The sequence below is a fragment of the Moschus berezovskii genome, chromosome 11, assembly GCF_049115385.1.
Source record: "Moschus berezovskii isolate FMDL1 chromosome 11, NW_MosBer_1.0, whole genome shotgun sequence".
In the NCBI taxonomy this organism is placed as follows: domain Eukaryota; kingdom Metazoa; phylum Chordata; class Mammalia; order Artiodactyla; family Moschidae; genus Moschus; species Moschus berezovskii.
In genome coordinates, this window is record NC_142470.1 from 3,024,549 (window position 1) to 3,046,502 (window position 21,954).

The window sequence follows — 21,954 nt, forward strand, 5'->3', positions numbered from 1 at the left end:
AAAGACGAGGGGCGGGCCCGAGGGGCGGGGCGCGAGCTGCGCTCCAGGCCAGGAAGCCGCAGGCGCTCCCGGCGCCCGCCAGAGGGCGCCCTCGGCCCTCGCTCCACGCGCCTGGGTCCTCCGGCCGCCAGTGGCCGCTGCGGGCGCCGGGATCCAGGCCGCCCTGCCCGCTGGTTGCCGGGAAGCTGCCGCTGAAGCCCGCGGAGCTGGAGAGCTGGCGGCGTCGAGAGGTGGGGGCGCGGGGCGCGATGACCCCGGGCGGGGGCGGCTGTCCTGGAGAAAGTCCGGGGCGGGGATACGGTGCCAGCAGGCCCTAGGCCCGAGTGACCCCAGGGCGAGAGCGCGGAGGCCTTGGGCGGGACGACCCCTGAGCGGGGCTCGAGGACAGGGCGGGGCGACCCCGGGGTTGCAGTCCGGGCGCACGGGTCCCTGGCGCGGGATCGGGTTGCGGGATTCCCCGGCGCGGAGCAGGGCGCGGGGGTCCGTGGCGCGCCAGGATCCCCGGGCGCGGGTCTCGTCCCCCCACCCAGTCCCCAGCCCCGCGGCTCCGGGCGGTTGTTACCCTGGGAAGCGCGCAACCGGCCGGGCCAGAGACTCGTTAGTCCTGAGTCAGGGGCCTTCGCGGCCGGGGCGCAGACCTGCTCAGGGTCGCCTGCTCTCGGGGCGGGATCTGCGGGCCGAGCGATGGTGGTGGGCGCGCAGGTGAGCGAATTAGGGCCGTCTGACCGCGGGGAGGGAGGCGGGGGCAAGGAATGGGCTCGGGCCTTGTCCCCCTCCGAGACTGCGCCTTTGGGGCGGAAATTCTCTCTAGTTGGACCTCTGGCTCCCCAAGTGAGGAGCAGCGCCCCCGCCCACCACCCATCCCCCTGCAAGAGGGGGACTTCCCTCCATCCTAAGATGCTGGACTTTTCACCCATCTCCTGGGAGGAACTAGCGGGCCAGGACGCCTAAATGCTTGTTCTTGCTGGGCCGCTAATGACCTGTCTGCTCCATCACCCTGCCCCGTGCTGTCTTTCAGGATCATTTAATGGCATCACTGCCCCGGTGATGAAGGCTAATCGCAGGGTGTTCCCTTAGGTACTTTCTGGGGACTCTGGACCTTTGGGGCTCCCAGCCATGCAGCAGCTGGTCCTGTGCGAGCTGGACCACCCCAGGCCCGAGGGGGAGCTGCTGCCATGCCTCTGCTCCGCGCCCCCCCCAGCCATGGCTGAGCATGTGGCCCTGACCCTGGGTGTCAGCAGCAGCCCCCAGAGGAGCCGCTTCCCAGGTCAACCAGGCTGCCCCCCGCCCTGAGGGCTGGCCCCCTGGACTATGCCATCCAAGTTGGCGAGCTTGGGGCACTCAGAGGCCGCCTCCCAGCAGCCCACTGCTCAGGGGTGTCTGCATCCTGAAGGCAGCATGCTCAAAGGACTGCTTCCGAACAGTGATGAAGAGCCTGTCCCCTGCCTGGGGTCTCGGGCTGCTGGCGACCGTCGGGGGCCCGAGAGGAGCCCAGAGCTCCCCGTGGACACCCCAGAGCAAGTCAGCAATGAGGACCCACAGGCCCAAGCGAGACCCTTCACCCCGAAGCCACCGCCCCCAAGGCCCAGGCTGGAGCGGGCGCTGTCCCTGGATGAGAAGGGCTGGAGAAAGAGGCGTTTTCGAACCAGCCGCGAGGACCTGACTGTACGGAATGGGGCCAGCCCCTTGGGGGGCTCCCTGCAGGACGAGGCCCCTGGGACCCCTGCCCGCAGCGGCTCCCCGCCCTGCCTGAGCGCCTCTCTGCAGGAGATCCCCATGGCTCGCAGGGCCCCAGGCAGCGGGGGGCCCTCCTCATGGGGAAACTGCCTTTCTGGGATGATCAGCACATCCCTGGACCTGCTGCACCGGGAAGGGGCCTCGGCTGGAAGCACCCCTCGACTGGCCAGCCTGCTTTCCCCTCGCCCGCTGCCCACCATGGCCCGCAACGTGGCCTCCGAAGGCCTGCGGACAGCGAACAAGGTGGACCCGGATCACGCCGACTACAAGCTCCGGCTACAGGCCAGGCTGTTCCGGGCGCACAGCAGCCTGGGCCCCGGCCGGCCCCCGAGCCCCCTGGCCTGCGACGACTGCTCCCTTCACTCGTCCAGGCCCACCTTCAGCCTCCTGGCGCCCATCCGTGCCAAGGACGTCCGGAGCAGGTAGGGCCCGAGGGGAGGCGGCCTCGGGTCTCGGGGAACCCCCAGCAGCCCCATGAGAGCCGTGGGCAGGTTCTCCTGAGAGCGTGTGTGGGCCATCTCCCCCAGCCCCCCTCCCAGCCGCACCCCCCGGCTGTTCCTTCTGCGTTTCAGCCCCACAGGCACCTGTGGTGCATAGACGGTCAGGTGCACAGACCCCTCTGCACGTGGGGCGGGGCAGGGCGGGCCTCTTTTCCTTCCTGTTTCTTGCTCCTGTCGGGAGCAGCCCTTTGTGTGCATGTGCAGGTGTGTCCCGGGGCCCGTGTCCACGCGCTCCCTTTGCTGAGGACCAGTGTCAGGCGGCCATGCCCCGTGCACCTGCTGGCACTTTTCCAGGGTGGAGAGCTGGATGGGGCTGGGGGCCCACAGGGGCGTGGCCAGGCTGCCCCCAGGGGAGGGTCCCCGTGGCCCACCTCCAGCAGGGAGGGATGCAGGCAGAAGCCCGACCTCTTTCCCTGACACTCAGGAGCACCCCAGGGTCTCCTAACAGGCAGGGCTCAGCCCCCGACCCCGTGGGCAAGGATGATGCTGGGTGTCCAGCTTCGCAGGGCTTGAGTGGTTAGTCCTAATTATCACCTAATTTATATCTTGAAGGGGAAGCAGGTGCTGCCCCCATCTCCAGCTCTGAACCCCCTCCCCTGAGCCAGAGCCTCAGGGGCACACCAGGCCCGGTCCCCAGGGGCTTCTAGCCCAATCCGTCCACACCCACCGGCTGTCTGCTGGCCTGTTGTTTCCGGGAGCTTGGTCTTGGGGCCATGCTGTGGCCGTAGCCCGGGCTGTGACTCAGAAGCCATCCTGTGCCCTCCCTGCCTGCCCCCAGTGCCCCAATCCAAACCACTGACTGTTTCAAGTCTGTGAGCCACGCAGTCTCTGGCAAGTGTTGACCTCTGCTGTGGGGATGAAAAAGCAGCCCCAGGCCCACACACACCAACAGCGTAGTGTTGTGGACAAAGGAACACTTTGTTCAAGGAGGCCGAAATGTGAGGCTCAGTCATTTTCCCTGGGCACAAAAATACTTCTTTTCCCCAAACACTGAAACGTGTAGGGTATTTCTCTGGTGGTCCAGTGGCTAAGACTGTACTCCCGGTCCTGGGGGACCAGGTTCAATCCCCGGTCAGGGAACTAAATCCCACATGCCACAATGAAGAATTGGCGTGCCACAACTAAAGATCCCACGTACCACAGCGATGACGGAAGCTCCGGCGTGCCACAGCTAAGACCCAGTTCCGTCGCTCAGTCGCGTCTGACTCTCTGTGACCCCGTGGACCGCAGCACTCCAGCACTCCCCGTCCATCACCAACTCCCGGAGTTTACTCAGACTCATGTCCATCGAGTCAGTGATGCCATCCAACCATATCATCCTCTGTCACCCCATGGACCGCAGCACGCCAGCACTCCCCGTCCATCACCAACTCCCAGAGTTTACTCAGACTCATGTCCATCGAGTCGGTGATGCCATCCAACCATCTCATCCTCTGTCATCCCCTTCTCCTCCTGCCTTCAGTCTTTCCCAGCATCAGGGACTTTTCAAATGAGTCAGCTCTTCGCATCAGGTGGCCAAAGTGTTGGAGTTTCAGCTTCAGCATCAGCCCTTCCAATGAATATTCAGGACTGATCTTTAAGACAGACTGGTTGGATCTCCTTGCTTCACTGGACCTGTGACAGGCAAATAAATAAACAATGTCGTTGACTAAAAAGGAAAAAGCATAGGAGCGAGTCTCAGCTTGTGGGCTGCACACAGCCTGGACCTGGCCGGAGTCAAGGCCAGGGACCGAGGAAAGGGGCGTGGACTGTGCCCTTGAGGGGCGCCTTCTCCACATACTGCGGATGGGGCTGGTTTGGAGAAGGCAGCCCCTGCAGGCAGCCCGATGGGATCCTCAGGACGGGGCGGCCTCAGGGAGGCATCTGCCTCCTGACGTCCGTGAGCTCTTATCCTGCAGAGCTTGGTCAGGGTTTAAGAGCCTCTCATGCAAGCTTGTAAGGACTGGACTCTAACTTCATCTCCTTCCAAGGGATTGGTACCCATCTCTGCAAGCCAGGGTCTATGGTCTTCTAAGCAAGTTGGAATGAAAAGAGCAAGTGAGACATTTGAACCTGTCAGCTCTTCACATCAGATGGCCAAAGTATTGGAGTTTCAGTTTCAACATCAGTCCTTCCAATGAATATTCAGGACTTATCTCCTTTAGGATGGACTGGTTGACCCTGGACATTTGAGCCTGTGCATTCCCCTCCATCTTTGGGAACCTGATCAGTCAGGCACAGTCCTTGTCACGGGTCCAAGGGAAACAGTTTTCACACAGTTGGGAAGAAAAAAAACCGAGGCGGTACTAATAGTCTTTCGTGGACATGTGGAAATTACACGCATCTCGGATTTCGGTGTCCCTAAATGAAGTCTCCCTGGCACTTGGGCATGCGCAAGGCTGCTCTTGGGTTAAGTGGAGACAGGTGGACAGCCCCACAGGCAGTCTCGCGGGCCTCTGCAGCGGTGTTTGACTCTTTGCACCATTTGCATGAGTTATTCTGTAAGAGCCTACAGTGGATTGAACCTGCGAAGACAGAGGCATCCCAGGCAGCCTCTCCAAGCTCCCAGTGCTGGATGGCGAGGTGGAAGCCAGAGCCCCAGAGAAGGGCGTGTCCCCCCAAGTCTGCTTACAATCCAGAAGCCCACCTCGACCTCTGCAGCCCTTCCAGGGCCTTGCCCTTAGAGGGTCCCCCAAAAGCCTCAAACATCACCTGCTTGTCCCTTCCTCTCCGGAGGCCGGGAGCCTGTGGGTGTCTGTAGAGCCTTGGGCACAGCGGGTTTCCCTGGACTCCAAGGGCTCTCCTCACTGTGCTCCCCCCTTGCCCCCGCCAAGGGTCCTAAGGCCACTCCAGCTCTGGGAGGGGGCTCCCGGCCCTGGGGGTGTGTCCTGCTCCCAGCCCCTCCCTGGGTCCGCCTGCTGCGACCCCCGGCTCAGTCTGGCCCGTCTCCACAGGAGCTACCTGGAGGGGAGCCTGCTGGCAAGTGGGGCCCTGATGGGGGCGGATGAGCTGGCCCGTTACTTCCCAAACCGGAGCGTGGCCCTGTTCGTGGCCACATGGAACATGCAGGGCCAGAAGGTGAGCGGGCGCCGGCCCCACGAGGGGTGGGACAGGGTTCCTTCCAGATTCTTCCCCGGGGCGGGCAGAGGAGCCTCCTGGCCATCACAGCGCCCCTCGCCCTCCTCTCCACCGTCTCATGCGGCACGAATGCTTTGGTTTGCAGAGACGCTGTGCATTTTAGAGCAGTTCTAGTTTGACAGATTTGGGAGGAAGGAGCAGTGATTTGCTGAGAGCCCACCCCCCACCTGGCCTCCAAGTGGACACACCCTTCACCCACCACGCAGCCCCACTGTTCTAGTTGCCCTGGGCCACTCGTGCGAGCACCTCCAGGATCCCCACAAGCATGGGGAGACACAGGTGCCCCGATGCACACTGCGGGCAGGCATCCACGCCATGGTCCGGGTCTGTCTCCTGCCGTGTATCCCCGTGGTCGGGGCTCATGTCCATCCCGCCTGGGAGCTGGGGCCCTGGGGGCACCACAGCCAGGGGGCACGGGGTTCGCCTGCTGATTTCTGGGGGAGCCCAGCGGGGGCTTTCTCTCTAGCTACCCCGTGTCTCCTGGGGGATCCCTTCCCACAGCTAGGGGTCTCCACCCCTGCATGCAGGAGGCTCCGATTCTGGGGCGGGCCACGGGCTTCGTCTAGACGGCAGGCAACCTAACGCCCAGCAGGGTTTCCGGCCTTGTCTGGAGTGCCTTGTCACCTGTGTGCACCGAAGCGCGTCCCATCCAAAGAACGGAAGTGGCCACGTCCCGGGCTGCCATCATTCAGGGTGAAGGGCAGGGCTGCTTCAGAACTAGGACCCCAAAAAACCACCACCTAAGCAGAAGTGCCGGCAGGTGCCCAGGCTGCTGGCTCCGCTGTCCGCTGGGAGCCCCGGGCCGTCCGCAGCATGGCCTGCACCTGGGGCCCAGAGTGCCCGGGCCGCTGGTGGGGGAGTGGAGACCGCCAGCCATGTGCCCACTTCCCTCCCCGAGGCTGCTGTGAGGGCAGAGGTGTGTGTGGGGGGGGGTCCCCTTGTGGGCAGCCAGGCCCGGGGGCCAGAGGCAGCACAGTTGCTGTGCATGGGCCCCGTCAAGGGATGGGGCACGGGCCCGGTGAGGACAGACCGAGGGAGGGGTGGGCAGCCTGCCTGGGCCACCGGCCCCCCATGTGTGGTGAAGGGCGCCTGCAGCAGAGCCCCCGCTGTGGGGCCCCTTCAGCCCCTGCCAGAAGCTGCCTTTCCGTAGGAGCTGCCCCCAAACCTGGATGAGCTCCTGCTGCCAGCCGAGGCTGACCTGGCCCAGGACCTGTATGTCGTGGGTGTCCAGGAGGGCTGCTCCGACAGGTAGGGCCGGGCCCTCCCCCTGCCCCAGCCCAGCCAGCTCCGCTTCCCCGACTCGCCACCCCGGCGCGGTCCTGTGAACTGGTCTCGGCCCTTTGCCCGAGACCCCCGTGTGAGGGGAGACGGGCTCAGCCGGGATCGCTTTATTCTCAAGTGGGGACTCGCAGAGTTTAAAAGAAATGTGATTGAGCTTCTTGTAGATAGATAGCTGCTCTGGGAGACAGTGAGGGGGGCCCAAGATAGCTGCTCTGGGAGACAGTGAGGGGGGCCCAGCGCAGCGCGGCCCCCAGCTCAGGCCCTGATGTCATCGCTCACCTGTCCCGGCCATGTGGTCAGTTCACCTGCTGACTGGGGCAGGGTCACGGCACAGACCAGCGGCAGCACAGGCCTGGCTGGACTGGAGGTGTCTGGTCTGCTCCGGACCCTGGGGGGCGGGCTCTGGGCTTCTGCTCTTGGGCTCTGGGAGGCAGCGGAGGACCCGTAGGTAGCCATGACGGAGACGCAGGAGGAGGCCCAGGCTTGCCCTGAGTTGTGCGGCCTGACCGCCCCCGGCCCGCAGGCGGGAGTGGGAGGCGCGGCTGCAGGAGACGCTGGGGCCGCGCTACGTCATGCTGTACTCGGCGGCCCACGGCGCGCTCTACATGGCCGTGCTCATCCGCAGGGATCTCATCTGGTTCTGCTCAGGTGGGTGCCCCAGGCCGGACCTGCAGGCTGGGGGCGGGCAGCCTGGCCAGCGCCTGGGGACCGCCTGGGTCAGCCCTGCTCCTCCCCCGCAGAGGTGGAGAGCTCCACGGTGACCACCCGCATCGTGTCCCAGATCAAGACCAAGGGGGCCCTGGGTATCAGCTTCACCTTCTTCGGCACCTCCCTGCTCTTCATCACGTCCCACTTCACCTGTAAGTCCTTCACGTGTAGGTCCCCCTCCACCTGTAAGTCCTTCATGTGGAAGCCCCAGACCCCTCGAGGGGAGGGCCATGGTGCAGATGCTGGGTGATTAGACATTGCCGGGTAGGGGGTCTGTCTCGGACCGATCCCCAGGCACCAACCTTGGGCTCAGAAACCTGCCTGTGGAGAGGCCCCACCCTGCTGTCCTTGCAGCCGGAGATGGGAAGGTGGGCGAGCGGCTGGTGGACTACAGCAAGACCGTGCAGGGCCTGGCCCTGCCCAAGAATGTGCCAGACACAAGCCCCTACCGCTCTGACGCTGGTGAGCAGCTTTACCCTCCCCCCAGACACGGCAACTTCTCTTGTTCTGTGGGTGGTTTAATGGAGAGGAATGTTTAGAGCTTTGAGAACCAAGGCCAGAAAAGTCTGCAGTCGCTCACCAACCTGAAGCGAGGTCTGGTGCCAGGCTCCCCGAGTTGTGACCCCATGAACCCAGAAAGCTGTGGACAGCCCGCCCCAATCCCTGCACCTCCCTGGCCCTGAGCCCCAAGGGCATCCTGGGCTCCCACCCGCTTCCGGGGGTGCGGGGGAGTGTCCTGACCCGGAGTCGGGGTGCAGACACACTGAGGCGGGGGCAGGTCTCACGCACTTTCCTGCCGCTCGTGCCCCAGCCGATGTTACCACCCGCTTCGATGAGGTCTTCTGGTTCGGAGACTTCAACTTCCGCCTGAGCGGGGGGCGGGCGGCCGTGGAGGCCATCCTGAAGCAGGACCTGGGCTCCAGCGTGCAGGCCCTGCTGCAGCACGACCAGCTCACCCGCGAGATGCAGAGAGGTGAGCGGGCAGGGCACTGCTGCGGCCGGGTGGGCCCAAGGGGCAGAGTGGCACTGACCCTGAGCCGCCACCGAGTCGGGGCCATGCCCCTTCCCAGGGTCCATCTTCAAGGGCTTCCAGGAGCCAGATATCCACTTCCTGCCGTCGTACAAGTTCGATGTTGGGAAAGACTCATATGACACCACCTCCAAGCAGAGGACCCCGTCGTACACGGTGAGCCACCTGCTGGGCTGGGCCTCCTGGGGGCTCCCGCGTGTGGGCACTCAGCTAGAGGCAGCCAAGGGGGGAGCAGGCCAGCCCAGCCCGCCACCAACCAGCCCTGGGACCTCCCGCAGGACCGTATCCTGTACAGGAGCCGCCACAAGGACGACATCTGCCCCGTCAAGTACTCCTCCTGCCCCGGCATCAGGACGTCTGACCACCGCCCCGTGTACGGCCTGTTCCGGGTCAAAGTGAGGCCGGGGAGAGACAAGTCAGTACCCCTGGGTGCCCCCGCTCCTGGGCCCTGGGCGGGGGGCGGCCTGCGAGCACAGCCTGGTCTCTACGTGTCCCGGTGCCCCGAGGGGAGGTGGCTATGTAGTGGGTCAGAAACCAACGTCAGGTGAGCGGCGCAACAGGGGGTGGGGACCTCGCCCGCACCCCGAGCCAGCCAGGCCTCCCAGACACACACACCCCCGGAACAGCCGGTGGGCGGCCGGGGCTACCTACCGAGGGGCTAGCCTGGCACAGGCAGGAGTCAGCGTTCCCCGGCTGCCAGCACATGGCTGCGGGTAGGTGCGCGGCTGGTGGGGCGGGGTGCAGCCCCGGGGACCCAGGCCTCAACTGTGCTCAGCTCTTCCACGTGCCGCCCGCCCGCAGCCGACAGCCAGGCGCGGGGGCCGGGAGGACAGTGCCCCCCTGACGGCCCTTCCTCCCCAGCATCCCGCTAGCCGCCGGCAAGTTCGACCGGGAGCTGTACCTGCTGGGAATCAAGAGACGCATCTCCAGAGAGATCCAGAGGCAGCAAGCACTCAAGAGCCAGCATGCCAGCGCCGTCTGCACCGTCTCCTGAGGGCATCTGAGGAGGCCCCAGGTACAGGCTGTACGGACCCAGCGCATCCCCGCAGAGCCCCCGCTCAGGCTGGGCTGTGCGGGGCCAACCCTGACCTCCCTGCACCTGGCGGCCGTCAGCGGCAGAAGGACCACATCGGGCCGGACGAGCGCAGGTCGCGCGCCCTGCGGGCAGGTGCCCTTACCTCCCGTTAGGTTATTACGTATGCACGTCCAGGTTCACCGTTTGAAGCAGCATCTCTCCTCCCGACCAAGAGCTGTCCTTCTGGCACCCAGTGGTGGGCAGTGGGCGCTGCTGGGAACCGGGAGGGCCAGCCGCCGCTCAGGCCCACCAACTGCCTCGCTGTCCTCCCCCAGCTGTGAGGTCCATCTGCTGAGGTTACGGCAGCCCAGAGTAGCAGGAGCGTGAGGGACGCACTTCCAGCCCGGAGCAGCCGCTGGGAGTGCGGGGTGTCGCCACGTTGCTGGCCAAGGCTGCCCCACCGATGTCTTTTTTCTTAAAGGGTTTAGAGCCTGTCACTGTCTTGTGGCTTACCCCATCTCTTTAAAAAAAAGAGCGCAGGCTTTGAAGGTGGGAAAATCTAGGGGCATTCAATCTAGTCTTTTATTTATTTTTCCATATTTATATTTTTAAATAAATGCATATATTGAGTCTTAAGCTCTTTCTGGCCAAAGATTGGGTCCTAGAAAGACCAGTCTTATACACCTGTTCTTGCAAGGCTCTTGCGGGCACAGGCTGTCACTGTGAGGGGGCAGCTCGGCCTCACCTGGCCCCATCCCGTGTCTGCGTCTGCACCCGCACACAGCCCCAGGTAAGTGTTCTCAACAGATCCTGTTCAGTGACCTTAAGTCACTTCCAACCAATACTGTATCCAACTTTCATTAACCTCAGCTTCCAAAATGTGTCTCCATTCTAAAGTGATACACACCCAGTCTTTTGATACAAATTCAGAAAACTCCATGAATGAGAATGCACGGCCTATCCCATCTGATTTCTGGAAATTCTTCAGACTGGATGTATAAAATTTTGATGAAAGAATGTACCATTGAGCTTTGAACCAATTAACAGGAAGTCTCTTGTTACAGACTTTTGTGGTAACGGGGGTCACAGTGAGTAGGGTCTCATGGACTCTTGGCGTTTTCTCTGAGACAAATCATGGAGAAGTTAGTGACATTGATGTGAATTAGTTTCGCTTGAGACAGCTTCATGTCCTGAGCTTGGGGGGTCCACGGTGAAGCAGTATGTTATATGTAGCCCATTAGACTTACGTGAATGGGATTTTACTTGGAAAGTCAGGTTGAAATTCAAATTAATGCAAATGAAATTGACCAGGGTCTACAAAATAAGCTTCATAAAGAACTGTGAAATACAACCATGTGTGAGGGTGGTTTGTAAAACCTGGCTCTTGCTATCTCAAACGTGCTGAGTCCTGCCACAGGCTGGTACCAGGCTGCCGCCAGGACATGGGCATGAACTGCCTGCCAGGCAGCCCCTGAGGGTCAGCACTGTGGGGGTGCCAACAAAGAGGAAGACGAAGGGGCACGCAGGGCTCTGGGAACAGAGTGGACAGCATGGGGGGTGGGGGCCGAAAGGGTGGGGGGAAGGCCCCCCATGAGGCTGAGTGCAGTGGGGGGCCAGTGAAGGGCGGGCAGGTGTCCAGGAAACCCCCGGGGCCCAGCGTCCCCAACAGACACAGCCCAGGTGGGAGCAGTTCCCAGCACGCCTTCTGTCCCATTGCAGTGACCACAGAAAGTCCCAACTGGGCTCCCTGCTGCTGGCCCCCCGCCGTGCGCCCTGGGCTCCCACTCAGCGGATGGCAGCAGAGGGGCGAGTGAGGGCAGGGACTGGACACCTCCCCAACAGGCCAGGGCTCTTGTGTGGCAGCAGCAGGACAGAGATGTGGCGACAGGCTGTGGCGAGGCGAGTGGACGTGACAGGTGACGCCTAAGAAGAAACATTTATTTGACAGCCTGAGATCACTCCTGCACCCCGCAGGGGCTGCCCTTGGGCTTTGAAAACACACGGCCTGGAGTCGACTCTCCTCTACAAAGCAGTGCGCCCCACTGACGGCCAGGAAGGAGGCCTCCCTCTGAACCGCAGCAGCATCAGGAGGATGAGGCGGCCAGTGCAGTGCCCAGGCCCCACGGTGCCATCGGCAAAGCCACCTGACCCATGGGGCTCCACACACAGCCTCGGACCTCCTGCCGCCCAGCCTGCCCCCGTCAAGTCTCAGAAGGCCAGGCGCCCCACCTGCACACCTCAGAGGGCAGAAGAGGGAGAAGCTTCCCCGCATGCTGGTGTGGATGGCCACAGTCTCCAGAAGCAGGCAGGCCAGCGGGCCCTGCTGGCCTCTGAGGAGAGGTCAGGCTTCACCCACTCCAACACCACTGTCTCGGGGACCGCATGGTGCCGCAGGAAGGTGAGCCTGGCCTGACACCCACCGGCAGCTCCCCCTCTGTGCGAGTCCCTGGTTTCCGGCCACAGGGCTGGACAGCAGCCTTTAACCTGGTGGTTGGCCTGTCTTCTGAAGGAAGCGTGCTCTGGTGAGCTGTCCACTCACGTTCAGGTAAGTCCCAGTCCATGAACGTCTGCCCTGCCGTCACCCCTGAGACACACAGGGGGTGCGCTGCTGCGGCGCCTCTACCGGAAGAGCCGGTACGCCCGGGGCAGGCGCCCGTCCCTGCTGGCCAGCGCCGTCTGCACATGCTCATATGCGGGCAGCTCGCTCAGGTCCCCCAGCGCAGCCACAGCGGGCTTCCCGCGGAGCATCTTGGAGGCGACCCTCTTGATGTCCTCCGGCTTCACGTTGCCTGGCACAGGAGCAGAGGTGTCAGGGCCACCCCACACCCTGCTGCAGCCCAGACCTCTCCACACTGGTGGCAGCCCTAAACAGACTGGGCGGTGCCCCCACCATCGCACCCCACCTGCTGGGAGCAGCGCTAGGGACCGCAAGCATCCAAGTGCACCAAGTGTGGGCTGCAGTGGGTCAGGGCGAGGTCTAGTGAGCGGGCAAGGGTCAGCTTCAGACACACAAGGACGTGCTCATTCCCAGGAAGTTAGTAACAACCAAGGGAAAAAACACACCATCTGAATCATCTATGCAACAGCTCCACAGGAGAGGAAAAACTACCCCTCAGGGCTGCAAGGACAGCGGACGGGCTTGGAACCAGGGGGCTGAGGGGCCGTACGTGCAGCCCAGCCTCGGAGGAGGGACTGACACCCCGGAAACTAATTGCCTGCAGAAGATGAGGCCTTGAGGAAGTCGGGGCTGTGGTTCTCAAGGGCCAAGGGGCTTCTCCGAGGGAAGACAAGGGTCCACACACGGGTGGGGTGAGCGTGGTTCCCAGTGGGCCTCCACACCCAGGAGACCCTGCACCCTAGTGAGGTGCCTCCACAAAGTGGCAGGCGAACCCTTCTGGGGCTGCAGACCCCAGAGGAATCTGCAGAAGCCCAGAGTCACAGGCAGATGAAGCTTAGGGCACGCCTGGACGTTCAGGCAGGGAGACCACCGACGCCTGGCAGAGCCGCCCTGGGGGCTGCTGCCCTTGCACGTGCAGCAGGCTCTGGCCACCTGCTCCACGCAGGTCCCCGCTGAATCTGTGTTAAGCCTGGAGGGGCTGCAAGGCCCGTGTGTAAGGGGGCAAAAGGCTGGGGCAGCACACCAGGGGGAGGGCGAGGCGGGGCGCAGGCCCCCCACCCGGGAACCACACTCACGGATGAGCGTGCACAGCTCGTGGGGCAGCTTTCTGGAACGGGTGGCCAACACCTGCCTCCCCACATCCTCGAAGATGACAGGCCGAGCCTCCAGGTTCATCATGAGCATGGACGTGAGCTGCGTCTTGGCCCGCTCCAGCTCCACCTGCGGGGGCATGTGGCTCAGTCCTCAGGGCTCGCGCCCCACCGCCCGGCCACTGGCACATGGCCCAGGCAGCAGTGAGGCTAACGGACGTGTCCTGAGGAAGGGTCTTTGCTCATCCTGGGCTGAGGGAGGGAGGAAACCCCGCCAGCCTGGGCTCTCGCCCAAGTCGCCAGCGAGTCCTGCAGCACTCCATCCTCGGGGCTTTCTGGGTCAGGGAGGCGGGGGCGGGGGACTGCACTAGCGGGGCCTCGACCACATTCCAGACAGGCGGGAGTCCTGCCTGCCCAGAGCCCTTGTGTTTGAACAGTTCGCCGTGCGACACAAGCAGGCAAACCCTCACCAACTCCAGGACCCCAGAGGGGGCTGCACGTGGCAGTCACAAGAACAGACTGGATGCTGGCTCCAGGGCCTCCCCCAAGCCCAGGAGCAAGGCCCAGGGGGCAGTGCTCATGCTGCCAGCTCTGCATCTGGGGCCTCCGCGACCAAGTTGGAAGCATGAGACTGTTTGAGAACCCAGTGGGTCACGTCCCTGAGGCCCAACCCGGAGCTCGAGGGCAGAGGCAGGGCTGGGGAGAGGTGCAGGCCGCCCGCTAGGGGCTCGCAGGCCTGGAAGACACATAAGCTACTGACTCTGTATCACTGAAGTTTGAGAAGTCCTGATCTAACACAGATCTCATTCACTTTTGCAACTTCAGGAAAATTCTTTTCGTCATATATGAAAGTGAGAGCTGGACTATAAAGAAAGCTGAGCGCCAAAGAATTGATGCTTTTGAACTGTGGTGTTGGAGAAGACTCTTGAGAGTCCCTTGGACTGCAAGGAGATCCAACCAGTCCATCCTAAAGGAGATCAGTCCTGGGTGTTCATTGAAAGGACTGATGTCTGAAACTCCAATACTTTGGCCACGTGATGCGAAGAACTGACTCACTGGAAAAGACCCTGATGCTAGGAGACATTGAAGGCAGGAAGAGAAGGGGATGACAGAGGATGAGATGGTTGGATGGCATCACCGACTCGATGGACATGGGTATGGGTAGACTCTGGGAGTTGGTGATGGACAGGAAGGCCTGGCGTGCTGTGGTTCATGGGGTCACAAAGAGTCAGACGTGACTGAGCGACTGAACTGAACTGAGAGAAAAACACTATGCTATTTTTCTAGCAGGACACTAATGGAGTCAGGTGTAAACTTTCAAACGTGTGTTTATCGTGAACACCATGCTTCTTTTTCTTATTAGGAAGAAAACGTGTGGTAACTGCGTATTCTGCACATGGAACATGCAGAAAGCAGCTCTAGAGGCGAAGCACTGACCCAGAGGCCCTCTGCTGTGCCTATGGGTGTGTACGGGCACAGTCCACGTGGGCCGTGTACACAGAACCTGCTCGTTTGTCCCAGCTCTGGTTCAGAAAAATAACAAGACTTCTAAACGCGTATGGCATAAAAGACCAACGAGGAAACAAAAGCAAACCAGAGCCAGAAAACGTGAGACAAATGCCCCAGGTGGCTGGCTCGTTCTGTGGGGTGCTTCTCCAGTTCCTCCGCAGGCGGCTGAGGTGCCGCAGAGCGGGCCTGGGAGGCCGGGCTGGGTCAGAGATGCAGAGTGGCGCTGGGGGCTCCTCAGCAGGGACACCAGCAAGGACGGGCCCCCGCCTGCGGGCTGTGCTGTCCCAGCTGAGACGCTGCTGGGGTGGGCATGAAACACAGGCCTGCTGCTGGCCACCCCCACACCACACTCTCCACCAGCCGACACCTGGATGTACTCACCACGTCCACAGTCCCAGCCATTAAAACAAACTCCCTCGTGATGATTTCCACCATCTCTCGAACCTGCAAGAGGGCGTGAAGCACAACGTGCCGTCTGAGCCCTGGGGCCTGTGGCCCCAGACCCCGGGAAAGCTGCCCAGCCTCACCTGTCTGGGGTCGGCACTGGCGTGAATGCACAGCAGGCCCGTGTCCTCGTAGCTGTGGTGGTAGGAGGTCGCGTTGTACATCCAGTGGTGCCTGCAAGGGACACCGGAAAGGCATCACAGCCCCAAGGTGGGTTCAGCTGGGCCGGGTCCCCAACACAACTGGACGAGGTGTGCCTAACCCACCTGTTGAGCACGTTGAGGTAGAGCCTGGTGAACATGCCCTTGCCAGGCCCGCCGGCTGAGAAGGAGCCGCCCCCGCCCATCATCATGTTCAACACCGCAAAAGGGATGAAGTCCCCCTCCTATGAGGACACGGGGGTGGGAATGAAGTCCCCTTCCCGCGGGGACACGGCGTTGGGGGGTGGGGGTGGGAATGAAGTCCCCTTCCTGCGGGGACACGGCGTTGGGGGGTGGGGGGGGGTGAATGAAGTCCCCTTCCTGCGGGGACACGGCGTTGGGGGGTGGGGGTGGGAATGAAGTCCCCTTCCTGCGGGGACACGGGGTTGGGGGGTGGGGGTGGGAATGAAGTCCCCTTCCCGCGGGGACACGGCGTTGGGGGGTGGGGGTGGGAATGAAGTCCCCTTCCTGCGGGGACACGGCGTTGGGGGGTGGGGGGGGTGAATGAAGTCTCCCTCCTGCGGGGATACGGGGTGCTCGTGGGGGGGGTGACGACCCCTCCTGTGGGAGGCTGGAGCAGCGCTCAGCAGGGCAACGCCCACCCCGTACCCCAGGCCAGTGGGACGCACCAGGAAGGAGCAGCTCTCCAGGCCGATCATGATGTGCGTGAGCTCAGGGAACGGGGTGGGGCCCAGGCTGACATTGGACATGTCTCTCTCTAGCTGCAACCAAGCAGAACGGGCGTGCGATCTCAGGGACAGGCCACCGGGCCTCGGCGCTCCTCAGGCCAGGGGGTCTCTGACCAAGCCTACAGGAGTCGCACATGAACATCAGGAGGCCCTGGAGAGCCGAGAGTCACTCGAGCCTCTGGCTCCGGCCCAATTCAGCTCTAAGGAGGATTCGGGTTAAGGTGAAGCTAAGACAATACCATCAACTCTAATACCCGCAGGATAAACCGAAGACAGCGCTTAAAGAGAAGTCCAAGAATGCGCGCGGCCCAAGGTCAAAGCATTACCTTGACAATGCCCCCGGTGTACTGAGCCACCGATCTGTCCACGTGCACGGGCGCCCCAGCGCCCCAGGCAGGGCAGGTCCCCAGGAGGTACTTCCGGGCACACTCCACCAGCTGCGCGTGCTCCACCCCCACCCCGGCCAGCACCATGCGGTCAGGGGTGTAGTAGTTCCGCAGATAAGAGTGCAGCACTTCCCGGTCCATCTTTCCGATGTTCTCCGCGGGGCAGAAACGGTGCAGGCCCACCGTGTTTTCCCTGTACGCGGCCTTGGCACGGCAAGCGAGAGGAACACAAGTGACAAACAGAAGGCGGCTATGCCCCCACAAGAGAGCCAGCCCGTGGTGATCCCCACCAGACAGGAAAGCCCACCAGCTGCTTGGTTCAGCTAGCGTTCGGCGGAACAGCTTTGTGTGTTTACAAAAACAGTAAGACCTGCCGCTCCAGAAGAACTCATGAGAAACGTAAAATAAAAGGCACGTCCTGGAGCTCTCATTGCTCTAAGGATTGGGAAGTTTGCAAGTGGCACAACGCACGCCCCGGGAAATCCCAGACGCGGGCCGCCTGACCTCATGAAGCATCTCGGTGAGGAGCGGCTCCGGGTCCGGCCTCATGTTGAGATCCTCCAGCTCAAACTGCACAGCCATGCGCGTCATCTCAATTTCCTCGTCTGCAAAGAGCCAAATCGAGGCTCAGAAGGAGCCTCCTGGAGTCGGGGTCCCTGAGCTGGCCGTGTCGCTGACCCGTGGGCGCTAGCAGTCTCCTCTCCCTTCCCCTGGGACAGTCCTGGGGGTCGTTTGTGCGAGTCGGGGTGACGAGGCACACCCTGCAGGCAGACTGGAGAACCGGGCGTGCCCCGGCTCTGACACGAGGCAACCACATGGACGTGCTCTGAGGCGCAACCTCCTCCCATAAAAGGCACGCGGGTCCCCAACCGTCCACTCAAACATACACAAAGACCAACATCGGGGGCAAGTTTCCTCAGGTCACTGGAACAAACGTGAATGTGGTCCTGTAGTCTGGGACCCGCGCTTCCCCCAACTGCCCCAAGGCCAGGCTGCTGTGAAACACCATAGCCCGCCCAGTCTGGCCCCTCTCCTGGCAGGGAGCGCAAACCCTGCCATTGGTAAGGCTGGGGGAAACAGACATGGAAACTCCTGTTAGCACACCAGTCAGTATGTGAACACCGTCCAAGAGGCCCTTCTGAAATGAAAGGACGTTCCCACTACAGCTGCTGCAAAGCAGAGCAAGGTGTGTCACGCATCCAGCATCAAGCACATCCCCAGCTGTGAGCATGGATTCCAGCGTCCCTGTGCTAGCCAGCACGGGAGGGGCAACCCAAGGCCCCAAAGACACCAAAGACACCATGCCCCTCCCCAGGGCAGGACGCCGACACACCTCCAGGCATCCCACCCCCAGGGACCCCTCAAGCAGCCTGAGCACACACCTGTCAGCCTGGGGTGCAGGACCACGTCTGCCAGCAAGCCCACCACCGTGTCCAGGCCCTTAGAATCAGCAGACACAGCATACATGGTGGTGTCTCTGGAAAAACCAACAAAACCAATCCTGGGGGTGCTGAGGTCACGACAGGTGTCGGCAGGGTGGGGTGGAGGGTAATGCCATTCTGCACCCAGGCTCAGCCCACACCTGGGGCTTCTCCCCTTTCCTGTCGCACAGCATAAACCCTCGGCAGGCAGGACCCACACCTGCACGCAGGCTGAGCGCTGGAGTGGAAGACACTGTCCCGCCAAACTGGAGAGGTAGCTCTGGGCGGTGTTCACCAACACAGGCTCCCTCCAAAGCTACCCCTACCCCTCGTGCTGAGTGTCTGGCACGTGACCTGTCCACCTGGGTACACACCTGGCCTTAGACAGCGGGGCAGGGCCCACGTGTGACAGCAGCGCTGTGACGTGACAGGTGCACCGAGTCACCTCGGAAGGGGAAACACGGGCACCGATAAGCACAGAGCCACGAGTGGGGGCACAGCGGCCCCAGGAGAGGCGCGGGCCCTGGAACAGAGATGGCCCCCAGGGCCTCTGCAGGGAAGGGACCGCCGTGAGAAGGCCAGACGGGAGCTGGGAGTGGGTGGGCTGCGTGGGAACAGGACTCAGGCCCGCCTGACCGCAAGAGGAGGACCTGGGGACACGGAGGAAGGGGCTCTAGACGACATTGCAGGCAGAGTCTGACCTCACTCACAGGCAGCTGGGAACCACCAGCTTCTCAACAGACTTCTTTTTGAACACATGAACACAGTGGCAACGCCAACTCTAACCCTTGCCGTTTCACTATGTAGCATTCAGATGGAAATAACCAAGCACTTAAAAAAGTGTGACCTGGGACTTCCCTGGTGGTCCCTGTGTCAGGATCCTGCACTTCCACTGCAGGGGGCACAAGTTCGATCCCTGGTCAGGGAACTATTAATAAGATTCCACATGCCACACGATGTGCCCCGCCCCCCAGTGTGATCTTTGCTCATCTCATATGGCCCTGAACAGAGCTTTCTGAACGTGCCCTACACCAGACAAATGCCAGCTGTCTTTGTCCACCATACCCCTAGCTCTCTGTGAACCCCCATCCCAAACAGACCCCTGCCTCTTCAGGCTGAGCCTCTGCAATTGCTACTCTCCAGGTCTGAGCCACTGTCTCCCCTCATTCCACCTGGCAAACTCCCTTAAGAACCAGACCCGACATCAAGTCACCCACCATTCCTTTCCTGACTCCAGACCGAGTTAGAGGCCCATCCTCCACACTCCCACCCACATCCTGGGTCCCTGGCTCTTACGCCCATTACCTGTGGAGCAGCCCTCTGCCTGATCTGTGAGCATCGTGGAGATAGGGTCTGCTCTGCACCCGCTGTGCCCAGCCAGCAGCCTATCTCAAATGACCGGGGAAACAGCCTTCTGGAGACCCTGTGGCCCTCAAAGTTTGTACCACTCTTCCAATTCACCACCAGTTCTCTGCCTGGACCAGGGCTTGCTTCTCACCATTCAGCGCCACAGCCTCTCCAAGGCAGGGGTTCAGGGGACTGTGAGCAAGGCTGAGGGCAGCAGCGCCGCTGACGCAAGAGGAGCCTGTATGTGAAAGCAGCATACCTCGACGTCTGGCAATCACAGATGCCCCCATGCTTCTCCAAGGCAAGCAGAATTTCATCTTTGCTGTCAAATCGATCAGTAGACTAGAAAAAACAAAAGAACCTATATAAGCAATCCAATGAACCTCCAAAATACAATTTTTAAGAAAATACTTTACTTTTGCTTTCAGTTCAGTTCAGTCCGGTCGCTAAGTCGTATCCAACTCTTTGTGACCCCATGAATCACAGCACGCCAGGCCTCCCTGTCCATCACCAACTCCCAGAGTTCACTCAATCTCATGTCCATCGAGTCGGTGATGCCATCCAGCCATCTCATTCTCTGTCGTCCCCTTCTCCTCCTGCCCCCAATCCCTCCCAGCATCAGAGTCTTTTCCAGTGAGTCAACTGGTCACATGCAAAACACATTAGATCAACTTATTTTTTAACTCACGTAACTTTAATTAATATCAACTCAGCAACTTAATCACCTATGGAAATTGCCATTCTAAAAGAGAAAAACTGGATAGGCTCTTCCCAAGCATAGACTCAAAATGACCAACTGGACACTGACCGAAAATGCCAATTTTTCCAAAAAGTGAGCAATTCCACTAAGATATTTCGCTTCATATCTTGATCCAGAGTTAATAAGAACTGGTGATAAGAAGAAAATTGACAGATTAAACCGAATGTTCGAGAGGAAACACAAGACAAACCTTTTAAAACTATGAATACGACTAAACAACCAAATTTAAACATGTGAGAATGATGAGTATATACACTGTCTTGATTCTGATACTTCATGGCTGTATACATATGTCAGTATTTACAGAACTGTTCACTTTTTGTTCACGGTAGAAAATACTTAGAATAATAAAAAGGTAGAGAGATAAAAAACCCATCACCAAGACAGCCACTGTTTATTCTCCAGCTACTAAAATTGCAGATTCTATACTGTGCTTTTTCATTAACTATGCTCTAATTATAACTAATAGTTAACTGAGGTGTGTGCATGTTACAACAAACAGGACCACCCACAACACTACCAACAGTACTTACTTCCTACCGTACAGAATTGTCCGAACTTATTCTGGGATGCCACACGAAGTCCATTATCCAGTGTGGTAATTTTGGTTTCGAACTTTTCTTGTCCATCAACTGTAGCAAAAACAGGCTTGGGTACTCCGGGCAAGGGGGAAGAAAGGGGGATGTTGGGGTAGGCACCGCCACTGCTGAACCGTCTGTATGCAGGGTCTCCAAACCTGAAACAGAGAAGGCAGTCCAGGCATGAGTGAAATGAGATGATCCGGACTTCCCTGGCAGTCCAGTAGGTTAGGACCTGGCGCTTTCACAGCCGGGCCCAGGTTCAATCTCTGGTTGGGGAACCAGCATCCTGCAAGACCCCTGGAATGACCGAAAAAAAAAAAGAGAGAGAACAATGGAAACTGCGATGGCCACAAGGTGCAGCTGTGCTTCGCACACATCAAAAAAAGTCTGCACCTCCTTAGGTAGAGGATTTCGATACCATCCCAGAAACAGGGCAGAGCAGCAACCAAGAGCACCACTGAGGGAACAGTTCTGGCTGAGCCCAGGGCCTTGCGGCAAGGTGGTGCCGTGTCTATGAAATAACACCTCCTCACCAGGTCCCAAAGTCTTTGTACGGTCTGACCCCTGACTCACTCTCCAAACTCATCTCCCAATCCGTCCAGCCCGGCCACACCAGGTGCACCCACTGGCCCGCTGTTCACTCTCTCAACACACTGGGCTCATCACTCCCACAGCTGGGCCTGCCCTGCCTTCTTCAGCTGCACTGCTCACAGGGCTGAATCTTCTCTCATTCCCCAGCTCTCTTGGCTTAAATGTCACCTCCTTGGAGGCCGCTCTTCATTCTTCCTGAAGTAAAGTCTCCTGTTTTCTACCGCAACTGCGGCTGCAAAGCTGATACCCTGGGAGCGCGATTGTCCGACCCCACTGCCTGGTTTCTGTCCTCACAGCACCGGCTCCCGCGCAACCCCTGTACACGGCGAGAAGGCAAAGCCCCACCTGTCGCCTAAACCAAAGTGCCAGTGTGGGGAAAGGCCAGACGTCCAGAGGAGAAGGCACACAGCACCGCGGCAAGGGCACGGCTCTGGCCACCAGAACCCTGGCTCCGCGGGCTCGGCCTCACAAGGGGACACGCGGCCGGAAGAGGCCCGAGGCGGAGATGACACGTGACCTCGGACAAGCCCCCCCCCCCCGCACCCCGACCGCCCGGGAGAAGCGGGAGAGAGAGGAGAGACGGATGAAGCTCGGAGCCGGAGCCCGGGGCGCCAGGCGAGGAAGCCCCACCGTCGCCTCGGGGACCGGGCCGGGGCCGGGGTCCCGCACTCCCAGCCCGCTAACCAGCCGCAGCGCCACGGCATGGGGAAGCCAGAGGCGGGGCATCCGGAGGGGCTCGGGCTGCCCCGGCCCCCGGCCGACCCCAGGCCCGCCCTCGGCTCACCGCAGCCGCGAGCGGCCCCACGAGCCCGAGCCTCGCAGCAGCCGCGCCGCCGCCAGCACCACAGCCGCCATCTTCAGTCCCCGCCCGCCGCTTCTGTCGTCACTTCCGGTTCCGCCCGCGGCGCCCCGCCCCCCCGGCGCCCGCCC

The 21,954-nt window shown here is 61.1% G+C and overlaps 2 protein-coding genes across 9 annotated transcripts; one reads left to right on the forward strand and one right to left on the reverse strand.

Moving 5' to 3' along the window:
* Nucleotides 1–104: 104 nt before the first annotated feature.
* Nucleotides 105–10,739, forward strand: INPP5E (inositol polyphosphate-5-phosphatase E). Of its 6 annotated transcripts, none has more exons than XM_055399815.2 (11): nt 105–230; nt 1,019–2,159; nt 5,171–5,294; nt 6,505–6,602; nt 7,159–7,283; nt 7,376–7,495; nt 7,698–7,805; nt 8,155–8,316; nt 8,414–8,529; nt 8,652–8,768; nt 9,235–10,739. In XM_055399815.2, the coding sequence occupies exons 2-11, from the start codon at nt 1,312–1,314 to the stop codon at nt 9,559–9,561; spliced, it is 2,145 nt and encodes a 714-aa protein (XP_055255790.1). In that variant the 5' UTR covers nt 105–230; nt 1,019–1,311; the 3' UTR covers nt 9,562–10,739. The 6 variants fall into 6 exon arrangements, with proteins under 6 accessions (XP_055255790.1, XP_088697155.1, XP_088697156.1 ...); XM_088841029.1 differs by having other exon boundaries at nt 7,261–7,283; XM_088841030.1 differs by having other exon boundaries at nt 8,652–8,746; nt 9,235–9,503.
* A 573-nt stretch (nt 10,740–11,312) lies between these two features.
* PMPCA (peptidase, mitochondrial processing subunit alpha) lies at nt 11,313–21,901 on the reverse strand. Of its 3 annotated transcripts, none has more exons than XM_088841031.1 (14): nt 21,809–21,901; nt 20,386–20,588; nt 19,901–19,980; nt 19,352–19,434; nt 18,120–18,395; nt 17,707–17,801; nt 16,829–16,929; nt 16,265–16,528; nt 15,879–15,971; nt 15,316–15,434; nt 15,133–15,223; nt 14,987–15,049; nt 13,082–13,226; nt 11,313–12,177 (listed from the first exon to the last, which is right to left on the reverse strand). In XM_088841031.1, the coding sequence occupies exons 1-14, from the start codon at nt 21,877–21,879 to the stop codon at nt 12,008–12,010; spliced, it is 1,854 nt and encodes a 617-aa protein (XP_088697157.1). In that variant the 5' UTR covers nt 21,880–21,901; the 3' UTR covers nt 11,313–12,007. The 3 variants fall into 3 exon arrangements, with proteins under 3 accessions (XP_088697157.1, XP_055255793.2, XP_055255794.1); XM_055399818.2 differs by having other exon boundaries at nt 19,244–19,434; XM_055399819.2 differs by lacking the exon at nt 18,120–18,395.
* Nucleotides 21,902–21,954: the final 53 nt, after the last annotated feature.